A 25,305-nucleotide genomic window follows, 5' to 3' on the forward strand; every position below is an offset into this window, starting at 1 on the left:
TTGCCTAAGGATAGACATGTAAAAAACCAAGTCCCACGCTTTGCTAAAGATTTCTATTTCGCTGCATAAACCTATTCAAATAATATTACCTGTTATAGTGGCTCTCTAAGGACTACAAATGCTTTGTCCAGGAACTGAAAAGTTCGCTGGTTACAAAGTGCCAACGCCCCCATTTTTGCCTGTAGACTTCCCTGACCCTCGCTAGCCGGCACCCAATACTCCTTGCTTTTCTCAGGTACATTCACCAAGTCCATAAAGCACCGCTTCGTATGATTAGCATCTAAATAAAGAGAATTACCGGCACCAGAGATCAACACGGGGCATGTGATACGAGAGAGAAAGCTTGTTCCCGCCTTTCCTTGCCCACCATCGTTGTGAAAGGTGTATCGTTTCATGTGCAGGAGGATTTCCGATGGAGAAGTCAGACCAAAAAAGGTCCCTGTCACTGATATCTCCCACCTGAGCTGGAAAGAGAGCTTTGATAGCAGTCCCATAATCTTGTCTATTAAGCCTGAGCTGATCCAGCCCCCCGTCCAAGCTTTGATGAAGAGTGGTGAGACATGGGCAGTACCAAAGTCCCACATGTCGTAGAAGGGATCGATCGCAACGCAAGCCTTGACTCTAGAATCAGAGGCTGCGCGAAGAGCGTAATAGGCTCCCATCGATGCGCCGGAAACAGAAATGGAATCTATATCCAACTCCAGCTCGGGATGCTGAGCGCTGAAGAGAGCTAGGTGATCAAGCACACATCCCGTGACAATCTCCCAGTCCCGGCGCATCTGGAGAGAGAGTTTTCGGAGCATAAGACCCTGGCCAGGCCCGTCGAAAGTAACAACCGCATATCCAAGGCCCGGGCCAGCAGCAGGACTCATGAAGTAGAGCTCTTCTTGGCAAGAATCGGCACCACCACATACTAGGAGTATTGGAATCTTGGACCTCCCCTGCATTCTTCTCCCAGGTGGCGGAAGATATAGGTACCCCGGCAGCGTGTACTCCTCGTAAGGGATTGAAAGAGTGTGGACCTTGCCGTCCAGAAGAGGCAGGGCATTGCGGAAGAGCTCTCCCACCTTCTCTAAGATGGGCAGTGCTCGAGGATCTTGCACAAGTAACCCCGAAGCTGAGTCCCCAGGTGAAGACGAAGGAGAAGACAAGTACATATACCCGCTGGCGCGCGTGTAGTTAGCCGCTTTGAGATAGTTCAGTCTTGCCGCGTCGCGATGGCCGTGAAGCCTCGCTTCTTCGGCCAGCGCTTCGGCCCGTTCCGCTTGAGTGTGCCACGCCGCTTCCCATGACAGGGGATCTTCAGACTTGATCTGCCCGACCACTTCGAGAACCTCAGCCACATCTGCACCGCCGTAGACAGCAGTGCCCAGGATGCGAATAGTTTCGAAGTCGAAGAAATTGCTACGAGGGAAGAGGTGGTGCATGATTGATCAAGGTTTGTTGACCGTTTATAAATATCTTGGCTTTTTTTGGTGGAAAAACGCAGAATAAAATAATGGTATTGAAAATAACGGCAAAAAGTATATAAACAGTTGCGTCCTGACCCGCGATCTGAAGGGGAACTTGTCTCAAGAGTTTGGAAATAACCTAGATATCGGAGTTGATGATGGGGTCGGACTCGGATGTCAAGTCGGGGTCGGATGTGAAGTCTCATTCGGAGGTGGAGTGAGACTCGGACATAAAGTCGGACTTGGATGTGCAGTTCTGGGTCGCAGGTACTGTATGGTCGTTACTTTACGCACCACCTGCCTATCTATTAAGCATAGCTTGAAACTCCTCAAGAAACGATCCCCTAGCACATCACAATTCATTCTGAGAGAAGGTTTCCTTCTGAGCCTCCAATCCTTTCCTTGAATCCATAGAAATTCGGGACATTGAACTTGGAACCTTTGAGGCTCTGATTTCAAAATTTACCCGACACCTCCTATCTACCCAGTAGCACCTTCATCCATTTAATCTTTATAAAATTCATCATGGCTTCCATGCTATTCAACGCGAGTGGTGTTCGACCACGGTCTCCACCCTCGGGCCTTGCCAATATCCTAAATAAAGCCCACCCCCTAAAACTTCAAGCCCAACAGATTGATATGGAAGCCATCAAATCCAAATACGAGGCAGAGCGAGCGAAGCGCTTTCGCAAAGACGGCGTGGCGCAATTTAAGACCCCAAAAGGCTCCTACTCCCGTTTTGCAAAGGACATGATCACACCACCGTCAGCTCCTCGAGATCCTATTACATCCGAGACCAAGGTTTTGATAGTGGGCGCGGGCTTTGCAGGAATGACCACTGCTGTCAAGTTGAAGAAGGATCAAGGCATTGATGACTTCGTGATTCTAGATAAAGCAAGTGGTTTTGGGGGAACGTGGTACTGGAACCAATATCCGGGTATGTTTGCTTTCCTGCGTCTCTTCACCTGCCATTTCTAGTTTGCTCGAGATTTGTTAGTTTCAGAAGATTGATGCTGATTTGCCCCCTCTCTAGGAGTTGCTTGTGATGTTGAATCATATCTGTATCTCCCCTTCCTCGAAGAAACGGGATATATACCAGAAGACCGCTTTTCCTATGGTCCCGAAATTCGCAAGCACATGGGAAGGATTGTGTCAAAGTGGGATCTAGCGAAACATGCCCACTTGCAGACTGAGATCACCTCCATGTCCTGGGACGAGTCGATTCGTCGCTGGCACGTTCGTACCAACCACTCGGACCATTTCATTGCACAATTCGTTGTTCTCGCCACGGGAACATTCCATGAGCCAAAGCTTCCGGGGTTGAGCGGAATCCAGGACTTTCAGCGGCCTCATTTCCACTCCTGTCGGTGGGACTACAGCGTCACTGGAGGATCCCCTGACAACTGGAACATGACCAAGTTGGCGGACAAAACGGTCGGAATCATTGGAACTGGAGCATCTGCTGCCCAGCTGGTACCACAGTTGGCTCGGTGTGCGAAGAAGCTGTTCGTCTTCCAACGAACGCCGTCATCAATTTCCCTACGGGAGAACTTTAAAACAGCAAGCGATCCATACATGGATGTTGCTGAGGTTGCGAAACAGCCCGGCTGGCAACAAGCTCGGATGGAGGAGTTTGCCAACATCGTTCAGGGTGCCATCTTGGATAAAGACTGTGCTGCGCTGGAAGGTCTGGAGGCTATAACTCCACGAGCACTCTTTAAACAAGCCGAGCAGGCTGGCGTGAAATTGCAAACCGAGGAGATCCCAGAGTTGCTGCAGATAGCTGATTTCGTGCTCATGGAGAAACTTCGCAAAGTCATTGAGGACACGGTGACAGACAAGGAGACAGCGGAAAAGTTGAAACCCTGGTATCCGTTCATGTGTAAGCGGCCGGTCTTCCACAACGACTACCTGGGTGCTTTCAACAAGCCCAACGTCGAGCTCATTGATACGGATGGCAAGGGGGTTTCGCATCTCACCGGGACGGGCGTTGTCGCCAATGGCCACGAACATGAGGTCGACTTGCTGATATACTCGACCGGATTCGACTACGAGACCGATGCGAACTTCCATCAGCGGACAGGTATTGATCTTCTCAGTGCCAAAGGAAAAACACTCGACGAGACGTGGGAGGAGCGAGGGGGTCCCCTGACCTTGTTCGGCATCCATTTCCGTGACTTCCCCAACCTATTCAACATTGGTCCATCGCAGGCTGGTGTGACTGCGAACTGGACACACACTGCCTATGTGGCCGGCGAACACATTTCCAACGTTATCTCTAGTATCCTTCGCCGAGGGGAGGGCAATTTGGAATCTATTGAACCAACTGAGGAAGCAGCTGAAGATTGGGGGAAGCAGGTCGATGAAGGGCATGAGATGAGGCTGCAGTTCAACAAAGCCTGTCCGCCTGGATACTACAACAAACAGGGGAAGCCTGAGGAGGTTCCATCCCGCATGGCATACTATCCTAAGGGTATAATAGAGTGGCAGAGTGTGATGAAGAAGTGGAGAGAGGAAGGTAGCTTCCAGGGAATGGAGAAGCGATAATAGACGTAGCAAAGCTGTCGTATGATGGTCTTCTATATTTGTATCTTTGGGCTTTTGGGTTTTTCTTGGGTGGGCATCTCGGACTACCGTCTCAGAAGGATTCGCTGGACGCCACGCATGCTGCAAGGCCATTAGGTTGGTCTCGAACCCTTCTTTCCGTGAAGTATTGATCAGACTATGCTGTACAACGTTCTGGGGCGCCATAAGCGCTGATTCTGACGGGGTTGAGGAAAATGGAAGAAAGGACAGGATTAGAACTCATTGTTTATTTTCTGATTTCCCGAATGTTTTGATATTCCTCCGGATTAATAGTTAATCCCGTCTGACTGTGCGAGGTCCCTACTATAACTAACTCTAATCTACTCATCTTCTACGACATCTCCTCGCGCATACGACCGCGCTTATACGCACCCAATCTATCCAAGGCCCGTCTCTCCCTTAGCTCCAAACCTGTTCCCTTTAAGATGACCTAACCGTGAGGCCGGCGGTATTTAGCCCCAAATAGTAAGCGGTATAAGATTCTACTTACACGAGATTATAGTAGAAGCTAGAACATAGGTCCTAAATACTACTCCCTAAATATTACTATAATAAATAAACTTTTATTTCCTTCTTACTTATAGTAAATAAATCTTAAAAAGTTAGTTAACTCTTTATAGATAAGTTCTATAAATTAGAAGTAACTTTTACAGTAATATAAGTATTATTATACAAATACTTATATTAACCTAAGCAGCACAATAAGGTTATGAAAACTGATTTTCTATTCTTAAAGAAGGGACTGATCTACTCTATATAATTGCTCCTAAACAGCGGCGAGTTCTTTGGAAAGGTCAAAGCCTCGGTCAGTGCAATGCCAGTATACTGAGATAATCCCACATGTCCGCCCCTTGAAATACCGGAGAACCCACTACCTCCGACGCCCTCCCCGAGTATGTACTCAAACCCCAAATTGGCATGGTCCACAAAGAAGGTGTAGTGCTGCATGGTTGCCGATGACACGAGCTCGAGCTGGAAACCGGTAACTTTATCCTTGAGCGTGCCAGTCACAGAGCCGCCATATGTCTTGGTGACCAGGGCATAGGGTTCCGTCTCAGAAGGGACAGCAAGCGTGCTCCGGAAGATAGGAACACCGTCTTTAAACAGAACCACAGATTGGTGTGAGAGGTCTTCGGCCATATTAGACTTGAAGCCGAAATAGGTGAGGACATAGGGGCCTAGCATAGCCCTGACCGAATTGAGGCTTCTCAGACAGGTGAACCAGCTAGATGTTTCAAAGTCAGCTTATTTTCCACTTTCCACAGTGGTCGAACGCACCTGAACGCGGACCAGAATCGTTCATGCCCACCCATGCCAGACCAAGCAATTTGTTTGCCTTTGATTTTAACATCAACATCCACGATTCCCGCTGGGATGGGCTCTGACCAATGCCAGTAGGGCACAGGCGCCGTGGTTGCATTCTCAGCCGGCCACAGGTGCCCATCTGCCGTTACTGGCAGAGCACGAGATCGGATGACTGCCCTCCCTTTGATCGTCTCGGAGTCCAGCGTAATGATAGCCTCGCTCATATCGGCGTTCACCTGGAACGCGAAGCGATAGCCGTCCTGCTCGTCAAACCACATCCCCCTGGTCCCGACAGACGGACACGTCTCCACGACCGATCTTTGCGGGTAGTACACCTCGTAAAATCGCGTCCGGTCAGCAAAAGCGAATTCAACAGACAGCCGGAAATTGCCCGCACCCAGGATGGCATAATTGGGATCTCGATAAAAGCCGAAGATGAAAGACTGCATGCCATCCTCGGAGACGCCATCGAACTCCCATTGCTCACCAGCGGACGAGTTCAGGGGCCTGATTTTCGGCAGCTCGAGGTCTTCTACGGCATCGGTGGCGAAGCCGACGATTTTCCTTCCTTTTGCCATTTCGAAGGCAGTGATGTTGCTCGTCTGGCAACTGCTGCCTGCAGAGAGAGGAATCTGCTGTGGGTCTTCAAATTGAAGCGGTGTCTTCTGGAGCCAATGGGAAGGCCATGGCTCCGGCCAGCTGGTGCCGTGGACGAAGAGGGCAAAGAGACACGGCACCAGAAAATAAAATTTCAAAATTGCAGTGGCCATACTCGGGTAGTGATGATGAAAGATGTTGTGGTTGCTCAGGTTTGTGGAAGTAGTGACCATGCAAGGAAAGTAGTTCAAGTAAGAAGAAGAATTCAAGACGAATAGTTATTGTTCGGTGTGGATAGAAGGATGACCAGGCACGAATTGATTGCCTTAGGTACGGACCATACGGTAGAAATAAAAGGTCGTTAATCTACTATTGTTCAACACCTTATGAAGGCACATGTACATACCTTGCCTTGCCTAGTCTCTCTGTTACGGACCATACCTCGCTTAAGATAAAGGGGTGTCTCGGTTATGCATGACTTGTGTCCATTGGCCCCTCCGAAGTGTAGCTGTAGGAAGACTGACCGTATGTCGGACCCGGGATCGGCTTTCGTATATTATGTAGCTTATTTGCTCTCTCGGGCATCAATAAACATGAATCAACTATATCGGACTCGGGATCGGCTTCCGTATATTATTCCGCTTGTTTGCTTTCCTACTTTTTCACCAGACGCCCATAGACATACTGGACCACCCGTGCCAGCCAAACACACCACAAACCTTACCTACCTGTCTATGCTTCCCTTCTGGCCTATCTTCTGGGCCGCTCTCTGCCCCTTGTCTATCCCCGTCCCCTATCATCATGGCTGGACTCCCAAGTCACCAAACGGTGATCTGCGAAGGGCACGATCACCGCCTCCGGGTCGAACACAACGCAAGTCTTCCCGCTCTCGGCGCTGGCGAAGTTCTCGTTCGAAACAAAGCAGTGGCTATCAACCCCTGTGACTACAAGATGCACGAGCGCTTCCCATGCGTGGGAGCAATTGACGGCTGCGACTTCGCCGGAGTCGTGGTCGCAGTCGGGTCCGATGTGGCCGCGTCGGGGTCATTCCGAGCCGGGGACCGGGTCTGCGGAGCGGTGCACGGATCCAACCCTCTCCGACCCGAGTCCGGGTCCTTTGCCGAGTTTATGGTCTCCGAGTCCGAGTTCACGCTCAAGATCCATCCGGATATGTCGTTTGAACATGCAGCGGCGCTTGGTGGGACAGGACTTGCCACGTTAGGCATGGCGCTGTTCCATCCGTCGGCACTGGGGTTGCCCCGGACCCCTGGAGCCGAGGAAACAGCCGCAGCAGCCGCAACGGCACCGGCGAAGATTAAGCGCCAGACGGTCTTGGTGCACGGGGGCAGCTCGTCGGTGGGCACCATGGCAATGCAACTGGTCCGCCTGGCTGGGCATGCACCGATCGCGACGTGCTCGTCGAGAAACTTTGCGCTGGCCGCGAAGTATGGCGCAGAGCGAGTCTTCGACTACAACGATCCCAACTGCGCCCAGGACATCAAGGCGTACACGCGGAACTCTCTGTCCTACGTCCTCGACCCCTTTACGGACACCCAGAGTATTGCCCTTGGCTACAAGGCCATAGGAAGAGCAGGTGGCCGCTATGCTTGTCTCGAGATGTATCCAGACTATCTCCTGGAGCGCAAATCAATCAGGGTAGGCTTCGTCATGGGACCCGCACTATTGGGCCACCGACTGGAGCTGGGTTATGGCTATGAACGGGATGCGAATGCCGAGATGCGCGCATTTGGCATCAAGTGGTATAGTTTCCTGCAGAAATTGCTGGATGAGGGGCAATTGAGACCACACCCAACTCGGATTTTGGAAGGGCTGTGGTACGAGGCGGTGCTCGAGGGGATTGACATGTTGAAGAGCAAGGCAGTGTCAGGGCAGAAATTGATTGTAATGATTGAGAGATCCTAGTAACTACCTCACCTGCTGTGTTCTAGCAGACAAGTCAATATAGTAGACAAATTATTACACTTGTTACGTTTTCTGTTCCAGCGGGGACTTATTCCCCAATCGGTCGGATTCGGAGTCGATGTCTAGTCACCAGAATGCAGACTCGGCTTCCGAGCCCTCCCAGTCTCTCCGAACGCTTCTACGGGTAAGGAATGTAGGTAAGACTAGCACTGGTAAGCTTCATGGGAGGCTATAAGACGTATATCGCATACATTTTGCGTACTACCTGGTCTTTCCAAATTAATGAACGTAGATAGATCATTAGCAGCTCGACTTCATCTCCTTGCCTAACTTCTTCAACCATGTCAAGCATGTACATCATTTTGACGTCCATCATCGCTGCGGCTGGATTATGCCGTATTTTCTACTGGCTGATATATCCTGGTGGCCACCGTCCTGTCACGAAAGCTTCCCTGAAGCACATACCCGAACTCCGATTTCAAGATGATAACAGTAAGAATCGATACCTGAACGATACTCGCACCCTCCTTTTACTGGGATACGACAAATATCTCAAGCATGGGACTGCCTTTCAAATGCACAACCCCGTTGGCGAGCTGGGGCCACAGGTGATGCTTCCAATGAAGTATTTGGATGAGGTTAAGAACGCACCGCTATCGTTGTTTAGTTTCCAAGCTTTTTCCGAAAAGATGTTCTTCCTCAACTATATTGATGCTCCATACCAAACGGAGGCGGCTACTCATGTGATCAAGATCGATCTAAACAGAAATTTGAGTATGTCAAACCATTGAACTCGGCGAATCATTCCAAGTGCAATCATGTGGAAGACTAACCGCGGACTACTATACAGACAATTTGGTCCACGGGACGTGGAAAGAGGCAATTGCAGTACTTGATGAAAACATTCCTGCCAACGCGGAGTGGACTTCCTTCGACACATACGACCTCATTAGCAAGGTCGCGTCCCAAGTATCAGCATTCGCACTGGTCGGTCCAGAGCTCTGCCGAAACAAAGAGTGGTTGAAGCTGGCGATCGAGACCACCTTTACCATCTTTGGTGCCGCCAACGCTGTCCGGGACAATTACTCACCTCGCTTGAGATGGCTGGCACGGTTCTGGAATGAGGCACCCAAGCAGCTACGGAATGGGCGTGCTAAGGCAGCCGAGCTTTTGAAGCCCATCTATGCCGACAGACTCAATGCGGTCAAGGCAAAGAAGAGCGGTGGTGATGGTGACTCCTCCCCCAGCAAGTTTGCAGACACTGTTTACTGGCTTCTCGGCAACAAAGAAGCAGATAGAACGTTGGCTGGCATCGCAGAACAAGAATTATTCCTGACCACGGCGTCTGTCCATACCACCTCAGGAACGCTGCAGTCGGTCTTGTTCGATTGGTTAGCTCATCCAGAGTACCACGCCGAGGTGATAGCTGAGGCTCGTCAAGTCATGGCTGAGCCTGGTGCTACTGCTGATGGAGAATACCATTGGAGCATGCAGCTGGTAGCAAAACTGTGGAAACTAGACAGTTTCATGAAGGAGAGTTCTCGTATGCATCCTATTGGATTTAGTAGGTCACCTAGGTACTATGTTGATGACCGTACTTTATTAACCATGAGAATAGTCACTGGCCAGCGATACGCCTTAAAGCCACACACATTTAAGGACGGCCTCCACATTCCCGCTGGCACCATCTTCCAATTTCCTGCTGATGCCGTCCACCACGACCCTGACATCTACCCAGAACCGCATAAGTTCGATGGCCATCGCTTCCTCCGCCTCCGCGAGACTGTGGATCCAAACCGCTTCCATTTTGCCTCCGTATCAGACAGCTCCCTAAACTTTGGTGCTGGTGCGCATTCCTGCCCCGGACGCTTTCTTGCAACTTTGAATGTCAAGCTGGTTATGCTCTTGCTAATTACCCGGTACGAGGTCAAGTTTGAGGACGACAATATCACACAAAGGCCAGATGATACGTTCCATGATTTCAATAGAAGGTCTGATCCGTCAATAAGGATATTAGCAAGGAGAAAACAGTTAAAATAAGGCTAACAAGAGCGTTGGGAAAATACAAACTCTTGAAGTTCATCACTTTCTGGATCATTAAGCGCGGATTCATCCCTCCGATTTGGAGGAGAAGCGCAAAGGTACATAGCATGCAAATGTACCTATACATAGAGTTATATTGGAGTACTAGAGAAGAGGATGTTAGGGGAAGTCCGGTGAGACGCGGCTTTGCTTTTGCATCTGAGTTCAAGATCAAGAACCTAGCGACCATCAAATTCTCTATGCCCTTGGATTTCCTAATGTGTAACGAGCTTCCATTTAATAGAGTCAAACCTACCCCTTTAAAACTTGAACAAAGAAAATGTTCAGCTGTATTTCAAAAGGCGATTTTACATTATTCTTATGCTGAGATCTAAGTGAAAGTGAATGCCAAGTCATGAGAAGGAATATCGTAGTTCTGGTCCCGAGTACCAGAGTATTTTCTCAATCAATCTGCGGTCAAATGCTAAAAGAGTACCTAAACCCACACGTAGTCGATAAACTTCAATACAGACACTCCTACCCATCGCATCAAAGTGGACGATTTTCGAGAGCTAGGACCTACGTTTCCCCATGAAAGGTTCTTACACTCTGGCAATACCCACACGGAAACGAAAGAGAAGCCGCGGTATCTCAACAGCCATTTCCCCGCAGGTTACAGAGAGGATAACTCTACGATACGAACTAGACCAGACAAGAGACCACGCTTCAACGCTTCAATACCTTCGACCTGGCAATTGATAATATTGGACTTCTTCTTTCTACGCGCGAGACTACTAATCCGTTACTCATTGGCAGAATCCAAGGAAAACGAAGCTTAGATATATCCTTATACGTCACCTCTGAACTATACCTTCAAACTACACTTCTACCTCTAAGTATAACTTACCTCAAAAGTACTCCTCAAAGGTATACCCCTAAAGTATACTTCTACTTTAATAATATATCTAACTAACTTATACTTTTAAAATATATATTTAAATACTCTTTATATAAAAGGAGCGAATTTAATATATTTTCGTATATAATACTACGAAAATAATAGATACAAGCTATAATAGCGATTCGTCAAATTGATCAAAAGGATACTTTACAAAATCGCGGATATATAGTTTCTCTTAGCTTTATATATAGTTATCTATAAAGCTATTTCTTATTTATAATATCCTTACTCCTCTCCTTAGGTATTATACTTTAACTACTTAAAATAATTTATTAATCCTCGCGAAAGCGGGGTTATGGTCTCCTAATTAAGTACTGTGTTAATATGACTAACAGATCTATCATTTTTATCACCCGCACCCTCGCCCTTCTCACTATCTACGCTAGATGTAGTCTTGTGCAAGCCATATGGAGGACCAAAGTTGCCACCGATAAAGAGGAAGTCGATATCTTCTAAGCTCTTATTACTAGTTTCATGGTAAAAGAAGTAGAAGATTGGGATACAGGCAAACCTCTCACGTGTTAGCAGTTCGATCCTGTTCTGTTTGTACAGGATAGACTTACGTTTGTGACCATGGAGATTAGGTATGCTTTCCACTAGAGACGGCTAATGATGATTGGCATTATCATGACAATTGTGAAATCCCAGAGTGTTGAGTTTCAGAAGGCTGATTCATTTCTAGAGCTAATCTATGCCCTCTACTTATGGACTAATTACTACAAAGGCATCACTCTAGTAAACGGTTTACCTTATACTCCAAACGCTCCAAATACGCACATCCTTATATTTGCGCTTACTTATACAGGAGTATACCTTGCTAAATAGCAGATATGGAAATATACAGAGGACTCATATTTCTACACTCCTACTCCTCAAGCGTTTCAATCGCTACTATTACTAGTTCCGAGATCCTTCTCTCTTCGTATTCCAAGCTCGCGTAGTAGTCTTTCAAAGGTTAGTCGAGGAAGTTCCTTTATAAATAGATTAGTAAAGTTATTCGTACTATTGATACGAACTAGCTAAATATTATTATCAAGAACCCTTTCTCTAATAAAGTAGTAATACATTATAATATACTTTATTCGCGAGTAGAACTCTATATTCCGAGTAAGCTTTAGAGTAGAGTCGTTGTCTATATAGATCGGGATCGGAATATCCATAGTTTGAAAGTCTAGAAGCCTTAAGTCGTCGACTAGTGTGGCGGGGCAACCCCAGTCAGTTCATATTTCTTCTGTTTTTGCACCCAATTTTTATTAGATGGACACGTGGATAAGTAGGACCAATTGGGTACATAAGCTCCTGGATCTCACTCTCCCATTTAAACACAGGAGAGAGTAGGCGACACGAGAACAGTCAAGATGGAGAGGACGAACGAACGGGCGGGAGATCAGGAGGCGGGGACCTAATGAAGAGACTAAATACAATACAACTGAATTTGCCATGTATATATTTGAATACTGGATCTTGTGACTACTAGTCGTTCTGAATACCACCACCTGGGTGCGCCCTGAAATACTCACTCCAAAGAACATTAAACCCGTGGTTTAGTCATCCCATCTCCTGCCAGATAACCACATGACGATATTCCTACAAACGCGGCCACCGCTCAATTGATTCCCATACCTTGGCTGCTGTCCTTTGGTTGTTTAATCCACGCTTCCTCCTAATACTCCTAAGGGCCCTTCCTGCTCCTCGACAATGAGAGAATATTAAACGAGTATTACTTCTTTATACTTATAATATTACATATTAAATAAAGAAGTTATACCTAAGAGTTGTTTTTTATATTGTTAATTCTATATACTTTTCGGTTTTAACTTTATTTAGTTATAAGATCTGAAACCTAGTATAACTCTAGCTCGCTCGAGTCTCAGAGTTTAGATTAAAGTCAACTTTATCTAATTATTTTACTAAGGAGTCTAGAGGATTAGATAAGTCGAAGTATAGCTATTGAATTAGATATTAGATGAAGGGTTGATTCCAAATAGTAGGTTCGGGAGTTGTTTCAGAGTGGTGTAGTAGTAAGCGATCAGAATTTTCCCCTTTTTGGAATCGTCGTTTGAGCCCTGGGAAACTGCGATGACTGTCACCCAACTTCTAGCCTAGTAGAGTTTAAGAAATCTTTGTAATTCTAGCAATAGCAGCGAACACCTGCGATACCAGCCTGGACTTGAGGCGCAGTGCCATGATTTGATTCGATGCTCTAGAGATGCTGCACAGCGGCAATTTCTTGGTTTCTCTCGGCGAGGCTATTGTTGATCCCATTGGAGAGTGCGTTGTTTGAAACGGCAGGGCGGGCAGCAGCGGCTGGGAGAAGGGGGAAAAGGCCTACGATCGAGTAACGCATGCTGATGCTAGTATCTGCGGAGGTTTGTTAACAAACGAGTGGGTAGGGTCAGCACATCTGATAGAATATAGCGACGCACAAATGAGTACAACCAGGAATGAATGTGTTAAAAATGATAGCGCATGATGGAGAGGGTTATTTCTCTCTACGAAACCGCTCCTCTACGATAGCTGCAAGTTTCCCTGCTTGCGGAATATCGCGCTTGTCAGAATATAATGCTGCTGCTGAGATCTAAGATGCCGTCGCAACGCGCGGTATGGAATCAGTTTGAATTCTTAACAAATTCGACGTTAAATAGGTCAACATTGGCGTGTCTGATCGCCAGATTAAGAATTTAGTGCAACAGATCTCAGCAGCAGCAGCCAAAACGTCATGAAGAATCACTGTCCGCCAGGAAGGCTATGCGCCCGCATCATGTCTGGAAGAAAAGGAATATGGGTTACTCCGGGGAGTACTAAACAACAGTCCTTGGCAGTTTGGAATCATAAAGGCTTATTCGAGTCGTGGTTTCACTGTTTTGTGGTCGCCCCTGTAGTTCTGTAACTTTGCCAAGTCGATGTTAGGGGTACTCGAGTAGCCTTTCGCGCCCCAACTCACTAGGCTGTGCGTTTAGGTCCATTTGCTCGACTAATGAGCCCGTAAGAATAATTTTGACTACTTTAGTTTTGCAATAATCCTATCAATCGCTCTTCTCAGTAATAGTTGGTTGTTATTTGATGTTACTTAAATCAGGTAGGTGACTTTGTTTTTTGAAAAGTAGCCTGAACACATACATCCGAGTTCGGGCTTGACAAAATGATGGCCCTTGCTCCAGTACATCTCCACACCATGTCTTTCACGACCCCAAAATGTCAGAGCCTTGCACCGTTCGAAACCCTCAGTCCTTGCTTCTGCAACAAGCTACTACACTAGCAAAATCAGTATCACTTATTGATTCCAAACTTTGAGACGAATCTGTTGTTGGCCGCATGATCGGTGATAAGTATTATTTGATTATTCAGGTTAATTGAAGTAGTCGCGGAGGCAGTCAATCGCATTTAAAGATAATACACAATCCCTTTTGAATTAAAACTGGAATCAGAGTCAGTCACATCTTTTGATTTCACGCATATTTTATATCATTTATTGCTAATTTATTCACTCATTCCCTTGTCCATTTCGCTCACAATGCTATTTCCATATCTCGCCCTCTTTGCTGCTAGTCTTATCAATGGCGCTGTGGTCTCTTCCAATCTGGCATATGGGAGAGACCAAGAAACAAGATCTCAAGAAATTCGAGGCCGACAGAATAATCAAACACCTAACAAAACATGCTTAGCTGCCAAGTCACTGCAAACCGCTAGTGAAAAGACAGGTCAAGAAGCTGGAACAGATGGGATTAAAGCTGGTCAAGCCCCTTCCGCAACGTAAGCCAATAGCCCTTAACAAAAGATACCCGCTAACCCTAAGTGCAATAGCGATGATGCCAACTTTATCAACTTCTGTTCGGGTCAGACTATAACAAACGGCCTGCAACTTACAGCAGGCTCTTGTAATGGTATTCCAATGGGCAAGATCCCCGCTTCCAAAAACATGGTCTCAGCCATGATAACCAATCCACAAATTGGCGACAAAATCCCAGCAGATACGACATTCAACGTCTCCGTCCAAACTTCTCATCTTAATGCAGGTTTCTTTGTCAACCCAACTACGAACTATTATACTGCACCGCAAGATCTGGATAATAAAGGCGACATCATTGGCCATTGCCACGTTACGGTTCAAGATATCGGTACCCTCAAATCTACAACCCCTCCTGACCCAACCACTTTTGCTTTCTTTAAGGGCATAGATGATGCCGGTAACGGTAAAGGTCTCCTCCAAGCCGTTGTTACCGATGGTCTCCCAGCTGGTGTATACCGCGTCTGCACCATGATTGCCGCTAGGAATCACCAGCCGGTCAACATGCCTGTCGCCCAGCGAGGTGCTCAAGATGACTGCACAAAGTTCGAAGTCGTTGCAGCCCAGGGTAGCAATGGCAGTGCGAGTGGAGGCAATAATAGCAAGGGCGGAAAGAATGCGGGGAATGCAAATAATGGCAAGGGCGGAAAGAATGCGGGGAATGCAAATAATGGCAAGGGCGGAAAGAATGCGGGGAATGCAAATACTGGCAAGATGGCTTCAGGAAAGGTTGACGGCAAAGCCCAAGATCAAAACTTAGCATAGTAGCAAATGCAATAGTATTATCTTCTCTAGGTACAAGTTGGTTGACCGGTCACCTCGGCTCAGGGGGTTCCCACGTGCCCCGTTATAGATCGGTTATAAGGAAGTTTGTAAGCAGTAGTAAAACCCTAATAGTTACTATTAGAGAGGCAGGTCGAGGTTAAGCTATATTAAGGCTAGCTTGGATTAGCTGCGTAATCTGTATAGACCTGTTTTAAAACTAGTCTCTAAACTGTTCTCTTTTATATCTTTAACTTAACCCTATTATTATTTCCTTTTACTTCTTTTAGCTTAATTTGAATCAGTTATCTAACTTTAGCTAATAGCTTTAGCTGTCAACTAATTGAGATGCCTATGCGACATCCTTATGCAATTCTAATATAAAATCAGATATATGGGCAGCGTATCTGACGCAGCAACGCACTCTCATCCCAACGGATTTCTGGATATCATCAAATGACGAAACAGCAGGGACCAACCCGTTGCAAGACCGCTATGCGAATAAAGCAATCTGGATCTCCGGGCGCCTCATCAATGAGCTATTAGAGCTTGGCCAGACTGTAGGGGAGAATTCAAAATCATTTCGGCACCCATCTTTGCGCGAGTTCCGGCAGCTATAGAACGAATTAGACCGCCTGGAAGCTGGCGCACATAGTACTAGGACTTAATTAATCAGCGCCGAAGCCCGGGGGCTCAGGGGCTCGCTAGTATAGGTACTCTGTACGGGTCCATTGACTCGATATCTAGAACATACTTGTCAACAACATCAACATCGGCAATCGCAACCGCAACTGCATCCAACAAACCTACTCCGAGTCCCAATTTGTAAACCCGATGAAGTAAACCGTAACAGAAAATAGCAAACGTTCTCGCCACAGGTCAGTCCGAGTTGAAGCAGGTAGGTTATTGCACTATGCATCGTTGAAGTTCAGTACCTCCCCCACCTCTCACGCTCCTCACACTTGTTGTATCATTAGTCCGCACTCACAGTGTCATATCGGGCATCTCATCTTGAAAGACATATAACAAGTTACCTGTATATATATATAATCTGTAAGCAATTTTGCAAGGGACCTTCTCTCAAAATCTCATCAACTATCATCATGGCTACTGCTATTGGGAACCTCGTCTCCCCAGCTCCAAATAATAGCAGCAGCCATGAAATCCCAGCCTCAATAACGTCCCTCCCTAATCCTGCTCTCTACACAGCCAAAGACCACAGAATTTACTCTACGCCCTCTCCAACTTTCGATCCAGGCCCAGATGACTGCATCATACACGTTCGCGCCAATGGTATCAGCAAGTACGCATTCTAATCTCCAAAGCCATACTCCCATTACAAAGTACTCGTATTGGCCGCGCTTCTAGCTCTGACCTGCATTTCTGGAAAACAGGCTCCATCGGCACCTGCGTCGTCTCAAGCGACTACGTTCGAGGGTGCTAGTATTATCATCTCTACGGGAACGAACGTCACTCATCTCAAAGCCGGCGACCGCGCCGCCATCGAGCCCATCGAGCCCTGCCATAGAATGCCACAACTATACCGCCGGCGAGTACAACCTCTGTGCTGGCGTCGAGTTCTCTGGCGCTCCGCCTTTCCACGGTCCCATCCGCCGTTTCCACGCCCACCGCGTAAAGTAGCTGCATAAGCTGCCCGACAGCCTTACGTTCAGCGATGGGGCGCTGCTAGAGCCTCTCAATGTCGTGCTGGATGCTTTCGAAAGAGCTTCTACGAGACTCGGCGAACCGGTTTTGATCTGTGGCGTATGGTCGATCGGGCTGATTGCACTCGCGGCGGCAAAGGCGAGCGGTGCTTTCCCTCTCGTTATCACTAATATCGATTTACAGAGATTAGATTTTATGAAGAAGTTTATCCCGGAATGCAACATCTTCCAGACGTCTAAGTCGATTGAGGAGAGCCCGGAGGTCCATGCAGCAAGTATCACGGCTCTTTTTACGGAAAAGCTAAACTCTCCTATGCCAAGAGTAGTTTATGAGTGTACAAGCGTGTAGAGCAGTGTTGACATAACTTCGTTGGCATGCCAACACGGTGGCCAGGTCATGGTCATTGGCGTCGGGAATAATATTATGGGCGTGTTGCCTTTCATGCACCATGATCTATCCGTCTCAAAAGTGAGTGCTCTCCTCTCCTCTCCTCTCCTATCTTTGCAGAAGCACTAGCTAACGACGTTGCAGATTGACCCTAAGTTCATTAACAGATACCACCAATTTTGGCCTTACACCATCCATGTAATTCAGTCTGGTTACATTAACCTCAGACCTCTCATTACGCATACTTTCACGTTGAATGGGCCCTTCATACACTAGAAGCAGTAGTGGATCGGAGCAGAAATGCCATTAAAACCCACATCTTAGACGGGGAGCTACAGAATATGTGAGAGGGTCAATTTAAGTCTTTAGTATGAATGCTACTTACTCTCGATATATGTGTCATGGAGCCTTTCATAGGCTTAAAGTGGAGGAGGCAGATGCACGGTGTGCATTACTTGCCCAAACAATCCACCAAATACCCCAACATTAACATAATATAACGTAATATAAGTAATAGTTCACCCACGGATTTCCTTACTTATCCTTCCTAACCTTCTCCCTCAAATTCGCCGTAATCCCCGCCCTCAACGCCCACCACGGCTGCGCCCTACAAGCCCACCACAACACCCCATGGAACCAATACGGAGCCCCTATATTCTCCCCTCCCCACATCCCTATTCCCCCAGCTCTCTCCAAAACCCAACCTGCGGCCTCCTCCGCACTCAACACACTCAAACTCCTCTCCATAGGATGCACCGGCGTATCCACATCTCCCAAAACCATACACTCTACCCTAACTCCCTTCCCCTCTGCTCTCATTTCCGCATCTAGCGCTTTAGAGAAGGTTGACATATATGATTTGGTTGCAGAGTAGACTGTGAGATAGGGCATGGCGAGCTCGGCGACGGAGCCGATGTTGAGGATTAGTGAGGGAGTGGCAGAGGAAAAGGTGGGGAGGAGGAGGTAGGTTAGATGTGTCATAAATGTTATGTTTGCATTTAGTAAGACGTTGATGGATGCCGGGGTGTGAGATTCCAGAGGTCTAAAATTTCCAAGTGGGATGGAGTGGCCTATTCCTACGTTGTTGATGAGGAGCGAGACGTTTTTACCGGTTACAGCGTCGTGGATTTTTGTTTGAGACGATTCATAGCTTTCAGGCGAAAAACACGACGCCGCATCGAGAAGCAAAATCTCGCATTCCCGATCCGGGAATCTAGCTAGTAGCCCCTCCTACACTCGCTGCAGCTTCTCGGGATCACGGCCGTGAAGTAGGACGTTGAAGCCGCGTGAGCAGAGTGCGGTGGCTAGCGCGAGGCCGAGTCCAGACGTCGAGCCTGTGACGATGGCCCAGGAGCCTGGGTGGAGATAGCGAGGTAGCTTTGAGGGAATGAGGTATGAGGATATGAATCCGGCAAATCTCAGAAGAAAGGTGAGGGCTGTGAGGTAGCCAAGAGTGAGGAAGGAGAACAGGGTCATGACTACTTCGTAGATGGCGGGAGTTGATAGTCGATAGTTAGGGAGTGGCATTGGATGAGATGTGGTGAGGCGAGGCGTTAAGGTAGTCTGACTGCGCCACAGGCGTGAGCGGCCACATATTAACAAGAATTTAGATTTAGACTTGAGCCTGAGTGGCATGCTTTAGCAGAATGTAGAAAGTAGGATTTTCAACTTCTATTATTTCTAATCTATTAGGTTCGAAGCTCTAAACTTAGTTGGGTTGCCGAAAGTAAAGTCGAATCTAATCCCTACTTTCTAAAATCATCGTCACAAAGTCTTGAGATTGTCCTGAGATTATCCCTACTATGTAATATTAGGTAAGAAACAAGGAATATAACTGAAATTAAGTCCCTGTGTAGTAATGGGGAGATACTCTATATATACCTGGTATCTACCTAGAAATAACATCAATCCTACGACCGTATTTGAATAATTATCACAGGTGCGAGAACCATAAAGTGGGTAATGGCCGATTTCTACCGAGCTGTCCATGTGCCCAAGGAAGGTGCTGGAGATTTGCCCGGTATGGCCCGAAGCCCGAAAACCATCATACTAGCAGAACGGTTATCACGTTGACATGATATCGAGGCGGGGTTGCCCATCACATCAAGTCAACTTGTCAAGTGATGCCTCCCTCAGCGAATCCGGAGGCGTGCACCCCGCGTTTGACGCAGGTTCTCCATGGCCCATGGATAGATACCAGGTTGCTTCGTCTGAGGGCGATCGCGGTGGCGTTTTGGAGTACGGACAACAAACAATAACCGAGCACCCGTTGCGCAGATCTTGATGTTGTGTTCAAACGGGTGGGTGCCAACCCTACATAGGCAGGTACCCATCTTCATGCAGATTCCAGGCCCCGGGATGGACACAGGACTTTCTCAGACAAGAGGGCTAGATTCGAGAACTACCAATTGCCGAGTTGGAGAAGCCACTAACAATACTGCAAAACAGGGAGCAACTGCTGCCGATAATGAGTTATTGAGGTGAAGGTCGAGATTATTGGTTATTGGCTGTTGGCAGGTGGCCACTTCGTACGGATGACCATGTTGAATGCTTATAGCATGGGCTACGGTAGTGAGAGTTGTGTAAACCTGGGCCTTGGTTGGATCTGATCGCCTTTCCACTGAGGGCCAGGGCGATAGGTGATGGGGGATGGGGGATTCTATACGGCGCAAACAAACACCGTGATTGTGAGCAATGTTTTGTTGAGGCTTCCAAACCAAGCTGCTCGTACGTGGTGAAATTGCAGAAACCGATCAATACTGGATTCTATCAATCTCTATGTAGGCACTTGGTGCAGCATTCCTCGGGGTCGCGGCTGGCACTGGCATGCCAGCTAATAAGCAGCTCCACGTAATGCACGTAGGTAAGAAGGGCCGAGAGTCCTTTTGCACCTACCTCCGTATGCTGACCCTTCACCGATATCCCAATTATGAAGTATCCCAAGCATACCTGATGCGCATATAACATACAACGTCGGCTGTCTGTTGGGACGCCATCGTGTCGATCTGCAGCCGTGCCCCGCGTTCACGTGTGCTCTGTGCTCTGTGCTCGGTACTCGTAGTGCAAGTGACCGGTGACAAGCTTGGTTCGGGGGGGCAACACAACACAACACCATGATGAACCGTTGGCTCCAGACGACCAGAGACCTCAGGTATGTACCAGGTACATGTGCTATCCTGTATCGTACCTGGACTATTCCACTTCGTATTATTAGCCGGGACGCAAGGAACAGCCACAATCGCGGCAAACGACCCCCGAGAGGCTGAGCGGCCAGAGCAGTTCTCCACGGAAACCCACTCTGCGCCATACTATTCTACTTCATAGTTCATCCGGGAGATGGATAAGGGCTCAATACTTCCGCCACGTCGCCGCCAAAACAACCAGATTCCATTAGTCGCGTCTCGCTGGAGCCTGCTCTGTGTGAGCCAATTATAGCAGGAGCGGGAAAATGGGCCCCTCTCTCATATGTCAATTTGAGTGGTGCAGTCCCAAGTATTGTATTGTATTGTATTGTATTGTATTGTATTGTATTTTGTTTGTTCTGTCTATGTTTGCTTATTCGCAAACGGGGTCCTCTGGACTGTACCTGCATAGTCCGGGCGTGAAGCCTCACCTCACCAGGAGTCACCACAGCCAAGTCAGGCCGGTGGGAGGCCAAGTTGGACAAGATGCAAACCTCATACCGTACCCCAATGGTGGTGGTAGTGGGCCGCTGACGTCGACGAAGCCCTCGTCACGGCCCATCGTGGCATTCCGTTAGGGATGATAGGGATGATAGCCCGACGATCGCGATGCATCTCGACGCCGGGCGATCTGCAATCACCAGATGGGCCCATGCGCACAGGGACCGGGCGCCGCCCCTTTTACCCTTTTCACTGAATCTGCTTGTCGTTTGGAGGTCCAACGGATTGGATGAACGCTAAGCCCCTCGTATGCCCACGATGATCAGCAAAATATGACCTATCCAGGACCTGCCCTCCGGCGCGGTGGCATTCACCAGCGTGGAGAGACAGGGCAACCAGCCAAGGGAACAAGCAATTCTCCGACGTGATTGCTCCCGTTTGGTGCTGCGTACTTAACGCCTGTTCTGCCCGCTTGGAGATAACATCCCTACTGTCACTTCACTGCGGTCACCTCATATCTCCACAGCCCTCATTAAATAACCTTCTTACCTGGAAGTTTTTTTAATGTCCTGGTAGTCTTTTCCACTCAAAGAAATACCAGCCCGACAATAAATCACCATGGGTCTTCTCAAGGCTTTGACACTGGCAGCAGCAGGTCTAGCAGTTGTGCATGCCAAGCCACTGTAGGTACCTCCCTTACTATGGACCTTTAAAAAAAGCTAACCGTTTTAAGTCGCGAACGCCAACTCGCCTTCAACTATAACGATGACAAAGTCCGAGGAGTCAACCTAGGGGGCTGGCTCGTCCTTGAGCCCTGGATTACCCCATCGCTATTCGAACCATGGGCCAACGGTGGAGGAGTTGTCGATGAATACACCTTCACACAAGTACTGGGACAATCCGCCGCTCAGAACCGGCTAGAACAGCACTGGGCAACATTCATAACTGAAGCAGATCTTAAGGAGATTGCTTCGGTAGGGTTGAATCACGTTCGGATTCCCGTTGGGTATTGGGCCCTCAATCCAGTGGCGGGCGATCCATATGTGCAAGGTCAACTTCCATATCTCGACCTCGCCATCAAGTGGGCAAGAGGTGCGGGCCTGAAGGTCATGCTTGACTTACACGGCGGTGAGTAACGTCGTACATGGAGGAGTTTCTCTTCTAATCTTTCAAAAGCACCCGGGTCCCAAAACGGTTTCGACAACAGCGGCCGCTTCGGATCAATCGCCTGGCAGTCGGGCGACAATGTCCCAAATACCCTGGCCGCAATTCAAACCCTTGCCAACCGCTACAAGGACGACACCGACGTGGTAACTTCAATTGAATTGCTGAACGAGCCGGCAAATTGGGGCAATGATATGAACCTTATGAAGAAGTTCTACTACGACGGCTGGGGCAACGTGCGCACCACCAGCAGTGAAACCGCCGTCGTGATCCACGATGCCTTTCTCGACGTCCAGTCCTACTGGAATGGCTTCATGGGTGCCGGCAGCGGCGTCAACAACGTTATCCTCGACACCCACATCTACCAGATCTTCTCCGATGGCGAAGTCGGCATGAACCCCTGCGAGCACGTCCAAAAGGCCTGCTCTGCTGGGCCCAAGGTTGCGGGAACCGACAAATGGCTTGTAGTCGGCGAATGGACGGGCGCGCAAACGGACTGCGCGAGATGGTTGAATGGATTAGGAAAAGGCGCTCGATACGACAAGACGTTCCCAGGCGCCAAGAACTACCACGGCAACTGCCAGGGCAAATTCCAAGGCACGGTCGATGGCATGCTGGAGGTCGACAAAGTAAACCTGGAGTACTATCTGGAGGCTCAGCTCGATGCATACGAGAGACACTCTGGATGGGTGTTCTGGACATGGAAGACGGAGACTGCGCCGGAATGGCACTTCCAGAACCTGACCCGCGCGGGATTAATTCCGCAGCCGCTGACCTCCAGGAAGCATCCCGGACAGTGCGATACATCCACCTGTATGATCCCCGGGAACCAATAAATAGGCACAACCTTCCCATATACGCATTATGAGCGAGAGAATAAAGATGATATTGCACAAATAAACAATGGCCTTTCTTACATCTATGCTTCGCACCAAGGGACAGTTCACGACTTTACGACGCCATAGAAACCCTAAGATTTGGGACAAGGGAAAGAAGGGAAGGGCTATAGGTGATACCCTTGATTCGCCTAGGGGAGTTTTTCTGGGTGAGCTGGGTTCCTTTTAATCGTTTCTCTTCATGTAGAAAATATAACATTTACTATTCACCATGATAACTGTACCTCGAATATGTGAAGGGATGCTCTCGAGCCCCCTCGTCAATTCCTAAACGTCACCGTCTTCGTCCTCACCCACTCATCCAAACCAGACGATCCAAATCTCCCATAGCCACTCGATTTCATACCTATATCCACTCGTCAGTTATCATTATTTCTGAGAAACAAAAGCGTAAAGAGGAAGCAGCAGGACTTACCACCATGTGGCAGCGCCGTCTCGTCATGAACCGTCATGCCATTAATATGCACCGCACCACTCTCAATGCCCCTCGCCATCCTTAGCCCCCTCTGCAAATCCTTCGTAAACACCGCAGCGGTAAGCCCATACTCGGTATCATTCGCCAGCGCCAGCGCCTCCTCTTCAGTCTTAATAGTCATCAAGCTAACCGTCGGGCCAAAGCTCTCTGTGTAGTATAGATCCATCTCCTTGGTCATGCCTTTGACCACGACGGGTCTCATCGTGGTACAATTGTCTGGCTGGTTAGCATCCCCATGGAGGATAATGGCACCTTTATTAACGGCATCTTTTAACAACCGCTGGGTCTTCTCCACGCCTAGCTTGCTAACCAGAACCGGGGCTTCTGAACTCTCTGGCGCGAATCCTCCAACTGCGTTTTTAAAAGCTTCCTCGAATTTCTCAACAACGCTCTCGTGAACGATAACCCGTTCGGTGCTCATGCATATCTGCCCACCATGCAGGAATGCTCCCACCGCACACTGATTCGCAGCGAGTTCCACATCCGCGTCTTCCCAGACAATAGCTGGAGCTTTCCCCCCGAGTTCGAGCAACACCGGTTTCAGGTTCCTTCCTGCGAACTCCGCAATGATACGGCCGACGTTTGTGGAGCCCGTGAAGTTGATTTTCTTGATGCTAGGGTGAGAGATAAGATGTTTTGTCACGGCGACAGCGTCCGAGGGCTGGTGTGCGATGAGATTTAACGCTCCGGGGGGCAGGCCAGCGTCGATGAGGGCTTGCACTATGCCAGTGGAAACCATGGGGGAGAATTCGGGAGCTTTTAGGATTACCGTGTTGCCTGCTGCGAGCGGGTAGGCTATGGAGCGGACACCGAGGATGTGAGGTGCGTTCCAACTGCGACGAAGGTTAGCATTTTGTTGCATTTTCCTGCGAGGTTCGGTCCTTACGGGGCAATGGCAAGAACAACGCCATATGGCTCTTTATACACCAGTGCCGTTACATCTTCCTGGGCAGTGGCCGGGATGCTACCAGCAATACTGGAAATCCTCCCAGCGACATCGCGGAGTATCTCACTTGACAGCCCTTGGTCAAACGCCGCCCAGCCCTCCGCCGCACCCGTTTCCTGTACTGTGTTCTTCCTCATTTCCTCAGCGCGCGATTCCATAATCCCAGCAGCTTTGAGAAATATATCTCGTTTTTGGTTGGGCGGAAGGCTTCGCCATGCTGGGTATGCATTTTCGGCGGCTGAGATGGCTGCGTCGGTGTCTGATATGGAGGCTGAGGAGAAGTTGTGGAGGTGTTCGCCTGTTTTGGGGCAAAAGACTGGGAAGCTGGAGGATGTAGTGTGTGGTTTTCCGTTTATTATGAGGGGATGGGTGGGTATATTGGCTTCAGCGCTATTCGCAGTTGCGGCTGAGGGAGCGGTTGTCGACATTCTCGAGGGTTGTTCGGTTGTCGCTCAATGTAATTGGTTCCTAGGTAGATATTTGGACGATGTTGTTTGAGGAGCGTAAAACTGGGCAATCGCTATTTAATATAGGACTTCCAACTCGAAGCCCCGAGTACAAGTACTTATAGCGTTTGGCTGTTCGGCAATTGGGGTAGTTGCAAAGTATTGAGATGCACCTAGTCCTCCCAAGTCAACTCTGTGATTAGCTTTCCCTGCGGGTCGGGGGTTCCCCGCAGTGCCCGCCTCTGGGCCGGATCTGATTTTCGGAGTTAAGACTTAAGACACTTCAAGTCTTCAACCCCACAACAAAAA

General features: G+C 48.5%; 10 protein-coding genes across 10 annotated transcripts; 6 read left to right on the plus strand and 4 right to left on the minus strand.

Annotated features, from left to right (window-relative positions):
• Positions 1 to 92: 92 nt before the first annotated feature.
• BP5553_08691 (putative alpha beta hydrolase) lies at positions 93 to 1,427 on the minus strand (the record flags this gene model as incomplete). Its single annotated transcript, XM_032017314.1, has 1 exon — positions 93 to 1,427. One exon carries the CDS (start codon positions 1,425 to 1,427, stop codon positions 93 to 95), a length of 1,335 nt encoding a protein of 444 aa, XP_031866745.1.
• Positions 1,428 to 1,976: 549 nt separating this feature from the next.
• On the plus strand, positions 1,977 to 3,998 carry BP5553_08692 (putative cyclohexanone monooxygenase; the record flags this gene model as incomplete). Its single annotated transcript, XM_032017315.1, has 2 exons — positions 1,977 to 2,388; positions 2,485 to 3,998. The coding sequence occupies 2 exons, from the start codon at positions 1,977 to 1,979 to the stop codon at positions 3,996 to 3,998; spliced, it is 1,926 nt and encodes a 641-aa protein (XP_031866746.1).
• A 786-nt stretch (positions 3,999 to 4,784) lies between these two features.
• On the minus strand, positions 4,785 to 6,112 carry BP5553_08693 (Uncharacterized protein; the record flags this gene model as incomplete). Its single annotated transcript, XM_032017316.1, has 2 exons — positions 4,785 to 5,262; positions 5,316 to 6,112. The coding sequence occupies 2 exons, from the start codon at positions 6,110 to 6,112 to the stop codon at positions 4,785 to 4,787; spliced, it is 1,275 nt and encodes a 424-aa protein (XP_031866747.1).
• A 628-nt stretch (positions 6,113 to 6,740) lies between these two features.
• On the plus strand, positions 6,741 to 7,862 carry BP5553_08694 (Alcohol dehydrogenase superfamily, zinc-type; the record flags this gene model as incomplete). Its single annotated transcript, XM_032017317.1, has 1 exon — positions 6,741 to 7,862. The coding sequence occupies one exon, from the start codon at positions 6,741 to 6,743 to the stop codon at positions 7,860 to 7,862; it is 1,122 nt and encodes a 373-aa protein (XP_031866748.1).
• Positions 7,863 to 8,203: 341 nt separating this feature from the next.
• On the plus strand, positions 8,204 to 9,902 carry BP5553_08695 (Cytochrome P450; the record flags this gene model as incomplete). Its single annotated transcript, XM_032017318.1, has 3 exons — positions 8,204 to 8,636; positions 8,713 to 9,426; positions 9,481 to 9,902. The coding sequence occupies 3 exons, from the start codon at positions 8,204 to 8,206 to the stop codon at positions 9,900 to 9,902; spliced, it is 1,569 nt and encodes a 522-aa protein (XP_031866749.1).
• Positions 9,903 to 14,359: 4,457 nt separating this feature from the next.
• Positions 14,360 to 15,397, plus strand: BP5553_08696 (uncharacterized protein; the record flags this gene model as incomplete). Its single annotated transcript, XM_032017319.1, has 2 exons — positions 14,360 to 14,598; positions 14,650 to 15,397. The coding sequence occupies 2 exons, from the start codon at positions 14,360 to 14,362 to the stop codon at positions 15,395 to 15,397; spliced, it is 987 nt and encodes a 328-aa protein (XP_031866750.1).
• A 1,100-nt stretch (positions 15,398 to 16,497) lies between these two features.
• Positions 16,498 to 16,710, plus strand: BP5553_08697 (uncharacterized protein; the record flags this gene model as incomplete). The annotated part of the gene is made up of 1 exon (XM_032017320.1): positions 16,498 to 16,710. The coding sequence occupies one exon, from the start codon at positions 16,498 to 16,500 to the stop codon at positions 16,708 to 16,710; it is 213 nt and encodes a 70-aa protein (XP_031866751.1).
• A 1,270-nt stretch (positions 16,711 to 17,980) lies between these two features.
• On the minus strand, positions 17,981 to 18,922 carry BP5553_08698 (Uncharacterized protein; the record flags this gene model as incomplete). Its single annotated transcript, XM_032017321.1, has 2 exons — positions 17,981 to 18,659; positions 18,681 to 18,922. 2 exons carry the CDS (start codon positions 18,920 to 18,922, stop codon positions 17,981 to 17,983), a joined length of 921 nt encoding a protein of 306 aa, XP_031866752.1.
• Positions 18,923 to 21,687: 2,765 nt separating this feature from the next.
• On the plus strand, positions 21,688 to 23,069 carry BP5553_08699 (1,3-beta glucanase; the record flags this gene model as incomplete). The annotated part of the gene is made up of 3 exons (XM_032017322.1): positions 21,688 to 21,752; positions 21,803 to 22,197; positions 22,246 to 23,069. The coding sequence occupies 3 exons, from the start codon at positions 21,688 to 21,690 to the stop codon at positions 23,067 to 23,069; spliced, it is 1,284 nt and encodes a 427-aa protein (XP_031866753.1).
• Positions 23,070 to 23,389: 320 nt separating this feature from the next.
• BP5553_08700 (putative salicylaldehyde dehydrogenase) lies at positions 23,390 to 24,978 on the minus strand (the record flags this gene model as incomplete). Its single annotated transcript, XM_032017323.1, has 3 exons — positions 23,390 to 23,475; positions 23,545 to 24,437; positions 24,491 to 24,978. The coding sequence occupies 3 exons, from the start codon at positions 24,976 to 24,978 to the stop codon at positions 23,390 to 23,392; spliced, it is 1,467 nt and encodes a 488-aa protein (XP_031866754.1).
• Positions 24,979 to 25,305: the final 327 nt, after the last annotated feature.

Source organism: Venustampulla echinocandica (genome assembly GCF_003357145.1).
Source record: "Venustampulla echinocandica strain BP 5553 chromosome Unknown scaffold_8, whole genome shotgun sequence".
NCBI lineage: Eukaryota > Fungi > Ascomycota > Leotiomycetes > Helotiales > Pleuroascaceae > Venustampulla > Venustampulla echinocandica.